This window comes from Stegastes partitus, unplaced genomic scaffold (genome assembly GCF_000690725.1).
Source record: "Stegastes partitus isolate 25-593 unplaced genomic scaffold, Stegastes_partitus-1.0.2 Scaffold2079, whole genome shotgun sequence".
Classification (NCBI taxonomy): Eukaryota; Metazoa; Chordata; class Actinopteri; family Pomacentridae; genus Stegastes; species Stegastes partitus.
This window is the reverse complement of record NW_007579810.1, coordinates 50,151-57,171: the sequence shown is the minus strand read 5'-3', so window position 1 is coordinate 57,171 and position 7,021 is coordinate 50,151. Positions and strand designations below refer to the sequence as shown.

Below are 7,021 nucleotides of genomic sequence, written 5' to 3'. Positions count from 1 at the left end.
CATGAGCTCCACTGTACCATTAACCTGCATGTAAATGAACTTACCATGATGCAGATTCTTGATTCTAAGCCTCCATAATGTGCGTTTGCTCTGGGTTGTTGGCTTTCTTTTCAGCTTAAAATGAGAGAACAGTGGGGTGATGTTGAGAGGCTGCTCAGAATGATGCAGTGATATGCATTTAAAGCCGAATCACCTGCATACGTTTGGTAAATATTGACATGCTTGTTTGCCGGATTGTAGCCAAGTCGCTCACGCATGGCAGCTGTTTGCTATTTATTTTTTTTCTAAATGCATATGTATGTAAAGGTGGTTGTTTTTCTGCTCGGTGATTAATTCTCTCTTCCTGCGTTGTCTCATAGAGGCTAATATGAAGACATCATTTGGCAAACCAGACCCTGGAAAGCACCTACAGTCTTCATAACGCATTTGAACCTGAAGACAACACCATGCGTTGCCTCCGGTAAAACCTGCCACCCCCGTCCCTCCCCTCCCCTCTTACTGCACCGACCCGTTGAGAGTGAGGACACCACGAGCGTCGCCGACATGGGTTCAGATCAGCCCTGCATGGATTCTCTAGAGCGAAGGCCCACGCTGGGTCCCGGCTGCAAGCAGCGGGGCCGTCGGTGTCTCCGGAAAAAGCTGAGGCCCGTGCGAATCTTAGGGTTAGTCTTCAGCTTGGTGGCCTTAAGTGCTGTCTCTTTCAGTGCCTTGACCTGGAGCTCGGGGGGTTTCGGCGAGCCGGCGCTCCCCGAGGAGCACCAGTCGGCCCCCCACAGGACCCTACTCTTCACCCAACACCAGAGCGACCCCAACGTGTCCGCCGACATGCCCATAGCCATGAAGTCTACAGCGGATGGCAACGAGAGCCAGGGGGAGTACCCGCCAGACATTTTCACCCTCACCCAGAGGCGCCAAGGGGCGGTGGTCCTCCACATGTTCGGCATGATCTACATGTTCATCGCCTTAGCCATCGTGTGCGACGAGTTCTTCGTCCCGGCGCTGACGGTCATCACGGAGAAGCTGACCATCTCCGACGACGTGGCGGGCGCCACCTTCATGGCGGCGGGCGGCTCGGCCCCGGAGCTCTTCACCTCCATCATCGGCGTCTTCATCTCCCACAGCAACGTGGGCATCGGCACCATCGTGGGCTCGGCCGTCTTCAACATCCTCTTCGTCATCGGGATGTGCGCCATCTTCTCCAAGGAGATCCTCAACCTGACGTGGTGGCCGCTGTTCCGCGACGTGTCCTTCTACATCATGGATCTGATCATGCTCATCATCTTCTTCCTGGATAACTTCATCTCCGTGTGGGAAAGTGTCACGCTGCTGTCCGCCTACGCCGCCTACGTGATCTTCATGAAGTTCAACAGCTCGGTGGAGGGCTTCGTCAAAGATTGCATGAGCAAGAACCAAGTGGTAGAAGTAGAGGTACAGCCCAAGGTGAGTTGAAAGTGTGGTTGAAAATGAGAAAAGAAATGAATTGTAGCTTCTTTTGTTTTGGCTAGAAATGACCTTCAGCATCTCCTCTGGCGTGGGCACACTCATCCCTTTTTAACATTTCATGCTGCTGGTTTGTTATTCAACCAAAGTCAGACTGGCTTCGATGGTAGCTCCAGCCAAACCACAACCAGCGCCGCACATTTTTTGGTTCTCATCACCTCCAGGATGTGCTGCACTCTTGGACCATTCAGTATGTTTCAGAGAGCAAACATACCGTATATACATGTCGCACGAGCTCTTCACTTCAGAACGACTCGGTGGGTGTTAAGTGCGGGCTATTTTCAACCATTGTGCTTTAATATGATTCACTTGACGCTGCTGTGCGGGGCTTGGCGTACAGTATTCCACTGTGGGATTAATAAAACAGAGTCAAATGTGTAATTCTGGGTTAAGCTCTACAAATTGTGTCCCAGTCTGACAATCAAATCCCTTGGAAAATCTCAGGAGCTACTTTTTTTTTCTTCTTTCTCCCACATAAGTACTGTATTTATATCCATGCGTTAACTCCATACAGCCATGATGAGGTAAAGCTCATACAGTAACCGACTCCAGGATTGTGTTTATCCTCTCTCTCTCTCTCTCTGATTTGCTCCAAGTGGAAGTTCTTTACATGCGATATTTCAAAAAAAAAAACTCCACGGACCAAAGACAAACTAAATCACTTCACCTAACGTTCACTCCCTCAATGACACTTGAGGACGAAAGACACTGCAGTGCAATTTGATACCGGTGTAGAGATTATCTGGACGGATTTAGATTTCTTTGTGACATGAGATGGTAATGAAATTTTTTTTTTTTTTGCCAAAGTTGTATTGTAAAGCTTTCATTAAATCGGGATTTATCCTAAGTACCTAAAGGATATTTAAACGGCAGGTCGCGCAGTGTTTGAGGAAAAGGAAGCCCGTGTCGGCGGTTCGAACCAAAAAGGCTAAAATTAACATCTTCTAAAAGGAAAAAACTGCTCTGCACCTCTGCGCCGTGCAAGAAAAAAAAAAGAGTGAGAGCTGAGGTGCACCGGCTGAGTGCCAGAGAAGACTCAGGTGACCTTGAACTGCAGTGGATTCTGGGTACTTTGGCCAAGACAGTGTGTGTGTGTGAAAAAAAGAAAATACTTTTGACGGAAGGGGAAAAAAAAATAGCGCAAAGACAGATGAGTCGATTTAAACCCCGACATCGTGTCTCATCTCCCAGTCGCTGAAAGCAGATTTAGCTTCTTTTTTTTTTTTTTGCATTTTGCACAAAACCCCGGCTGTCAAATACACGAGCCGGTGTTAGTTGTTGGTTTGCCTCTTTTCCTGAGTCTGCAGGGTTAGTAGGACTGCAAAGGAACAAATATTATTAGAATATAATCATCTAAACAGCCTTTTTTTTTTTTTTTTTAATCAAGCTTTGACACTTTGGGGACGCGTGTATTTCAAGAGTGTTATTTTGAGAATTAATTGATATCAGCAGGCTTGTGTGAGTGAGTGAGTGGAAGGATGTGACATAAAAAAACGCCGCCCAAAAACATGGCCGAAGGTCCGTTTCGGGCATCTTTGCGACTCCGGCCCAGTAGCTTTCCTCCGAGTTAATCATTCCTTAATCCTCCATCAGCAGGTGTGAAGTCCTGCATGGCCAGGACAACGGCTCGTCGCTGCGTCCTTGAGCTGAACGCTTGATTAAAATGGGCTTCCCTGAGATTATTTCATGCATTATGATATTGGGATGTCCCCGTTGCGCGTTGCATCGGAAAGGCAGGCGGCTAGAGTCAGCAGGTTAGCGACGTATACGCGCTATAAATATCGTGAAAAGTCCTGTTCTGGTGCGGCTTCTCCGCCGCTAGCGCCTTTCATCTCATTGCATAACTACTTTTATTGCTTTTTCTTTGCTGATATGAAAAGTTTATTTTGCTGCTGGCAACACCGAAACAGATAACGTTGTTTTTCTTATTTTCTGGGGGGAAAATTTTTAAAAAAAAGCTCCCAGGCAGAAAGCAGCAGTTGCTTTTCAATCACCGGACAGATCAGAGGTTGTATGGATTTTTTATTTTGTTTATCCGTGGGCCGACACATATATATATAATATTATCAACAGAGCTGTCACATCTGGGCTCCACGAGGTCTGTTCGAGCTATTGTTTTATCAGCAGCCTCATCAAAAGTAATCTGCGGTAATCTCTCAATCCAGTTAGCACAATTATAAATGCTCTACAGTGAATGGGGACTAAGGAGGATGGAGGCCTTTGTTGTTGAGGCGGTGACAGCAAACGAAGCAGTCGGAGGTGGAACATAAAAGATGGAAAAGTGGAGTTTTCTGGTTCATGTGTCTGCCAGAAAATTCTACTTTGACCTTCATTCACTAACATCTAGCGTGTTGTGTGCAATGGACGCAAGCTGTTCACACTGGTGGCACATTTCTTGCTTTCGTTCCACCAACACCTAAACTAAACGCGCCACTGCCGTATGTTCACCGTGAGAACATACAAAAACAGCAAACTTTCAACCACGTTAATGAGATGAAACGCCAGCTGCTGATGCTCTGCTGGTTTGTCACGAAGAAAGACGGATTCTTTTCACGTTTAAGCGCCGCATCTCTCAAAAATCGGCATCAGCATTTCCTCCTGGGACGAGATGTTCCACTGGTTCGATCCAAACGTCTACACAAAGCTCAGACGTTATAAAATCATATAATCGCGCTTCAGGGTCATTCATCTTGGACCCAAGCAGATGTTGGGAGGAAGTTTTTCTTCTTCATTCGGCCCTGATTGGTGCCTAATACCTCTGTTTACCTAATGAGTGCTTAGCTGCTGGTTAATCTCACAACAAGGGCGCCCGCCCACTGGCTCAGGTCGCCACCTCCGCCGTCCTCGACCCTGCAGACCTTTACTTCTGTTTCAAGTCTTTGGAAATGACGTTAAATGCAAGTTTAGAGGAATCATAACGTTGGAATATCGTCGTTTCACCTCAGCCTTCTGCTCGACGGGCTCTGATTTGCTTGAAACTTTCGTTTTTTATCATAAACTACAGATAGTCAGAGTGATATCTGCCTGTTTAAACGACGATATCTAAAGAACAAACAAACATAAAAGCCTGAATTTTTCCCTGTTGTTTCTCATCATGTCGTTGATTCAGGATGTACGATATTAAACAAGTAGAGGAAATGTTCTCTAATAGTGAGAGATTTGAAATCTATAAAAAGAAATGAAGCCGCCGCCATGAAAACTCCCGTCTTTGAGGACGTTAACAAAATAAAACCTGATAAAGTAAAAGTCAGCTGGTGATAGTTTTGGAGCCACATGTAGCTGCATTTCACAATAAAACAAAACCTTCAGAATAGTTTTAAGCATGAGATGCTCCATCACGAAAATGAAGTACGTTTTTTTTGCAGGTGTGGCAAGTTGTGCGACACAATCTTTAAAATGCTCTTAATTCAGATTCAGAAATAATCTTTAATAGTTCCTCCGATATCGTCATTGAAACAGATCTTCAAACTTCAACGTACGAAAAATATCCTTAAAAAAACGTCTGAAACTACCGACAATATCAAGCTCAAATATCACAAATATCCATATTCTATGCTGCAAAAAATTCTTATTTCTGAATTTACTGATTTTCTAACGAGCCCAGAAGATGGAGCACATCACGGTGTCATGTGATCCAATGCGCTGCCGCCTCTGTGAAGCTGCAAATACGCTTATTTGTTCCCATCTTCACCAAAAAAAAACGGTGTCACACGCCCCTGCTCTGGGCTTCGTAGGTCAACGCTAGCGCCGCTTTACTGTATCACCGCTCCTAATTGTCGCACATTGTGTTACAGTTAAGCTCCTTAGTGCGGCGGCGCGAAGTCGACCCGCCGACAAAGGCTTGGACAACGGGCCGGCCGGCGTGTGTGCAGCCGGGGCGCCGAAGGAGGTCAACCAATCCACCCCCCCATCCAATCAGAGCGCTCGGTAAAGGCTCGTCCTTTACGCAAGATGGAGGAGCGTTGTCCTCTGCCATGTTTCACCGGAAAAGCAACAGATGTGTGCTCGACTTGGCTTTGCATGCTGATGGTGTCCCACTGAAGCAATCATTTGTCCAGCCTTCTCTTTCCGTGTGCAAAGAAGAAGAAAAAACAAGGCCAGCCAATCAATGCTGGCACCTTCAGCACACTCCAGTATTATTTTCCTTGTAATTGATTTAAAAATCCCGTTTAAAGAGGTCAGCTTAAGCCCGGTGCTGCTATAAAGTCAGCTTCGTTAGGCCGGCCTGCAGCGTGGCGGCTCGTCATGGGCCGGCCTCCCCGCCCCCCTCCTCGGGACCACCTCTCCAGGCTAGCCCGGGCTTATCTTGTTATCTTGTGGCCTCTCTCATTGTTTGGCTGATGGACTGACTGGCTGCTTTTTGAAAATACTGGCGCAGGCAGATCAGATTAGCCAGCACTTTGTGTGCACGACGGTTTTTTATGAAAGACAGCGGCGCGACGAGCCCCCTTCCACTCGTTGTGGTGGTAGTGACACGCTGGAAGTCTGTGTTTGGACAGTAGCAAGAGGGAAGCCTGCGGAGGGAGCGCTTGATGCTGTTGTGATTTATGGTGAGGGGACGTTTTATCAGGCGTACGTCCTCGTATGAGTCCGTCATGATGTGAGGATGGCAGCGTAATAACAATAAGTTTGGAAAGGTCTTTGCAAACAGGGCAAAAAGAAAAGAAGGAAACTCAGGAAGAACATTGAACATCAGTCAGTCCAGACATGGGAAAAGATTTTCAAAATAAATTACTGCAACTGCACCAGATGAAATAGTAAAACCAAGGAAGGGAAAGAACAAGTGGAATAAAGGAAAGTAGAGGGTAAAACCATGAAGACAAGGCCAACTGTGATAATAGTAGAAGAAATGGCGAATATAGATGTAAATAAGTGCATAAATAAAGAGTCAAAGAGAATAAAATGAACATAAAACCAAAAAAAGTAAAGGAATCAAGTAGACGATGAAAACAGACGATTAAAAAAATAACTTTTTGTCGCACTTTTTAAAAAATCTGAGCACTTTACTGACAGGACAAAAAGAAGGATAATCAGGAAGATCATTGAACAACAGAAGACGGATCAGTCCAAACATGGGAAAAGATTTTCAAAATAAATGAATACAAACACACCAGATGAAATACGAAAATGTCACATCTAAGTAAGGGAAAGAACAAGTGGAGGAAAGGAAAATAGCCATAAAAACAAGGCTGAAAATGATAATAGTGGAAGAAATTGTGAATATATATGTATATAAGTGCATAAATAAAGGATCAAAGAGAATAAAATGAACATAACATTTTAAAAAAGTAAAAAAAAAAAAATCAAGTAGATCGTAAAAATAGATGATAAAAAAAAATGTCTATGTGGCACCTTTTTAATAAATCTGAGTTTGCAAAGCGTTTTACTGACAGTACAAAAAGAAAAGAGGAATAATCAGGAAGAATATTGAAGAACAGAAGACTTATGAGTCCAAACGTGGGATAAGATTTTCAAAATAAATTAGTGGAACCACACCAGATGAAATACTAAAATGCTGCAT

General features: G+C 44.8%; 1 protein-coding gene across 1 annotated transcript in view; it reads left to right on the top strand.

Annotated features, from left to right (window-relative positions):
- The first annotated feature begins 548 nt into the window (after positions 1 to 548).
- The window catches only part of slc24a2 (solute carrier family 24 member 2), a 49,502-nt gene continuing 43,029 nt past the window's right edge, over positions 549 to 7,021 (top strand). The window contains exon 1 of the mRNA XM_008303843.1: positions 549 to 1,440. Coding sequence (XP_008302065.1) covers positions 565 to 1,440 — 876 coding nt within the window. The 5' untranslated portion in view covers positions 549 to 564. The remainder of the gene's footprint in view (positions 1,441 to 7,021) is intronic.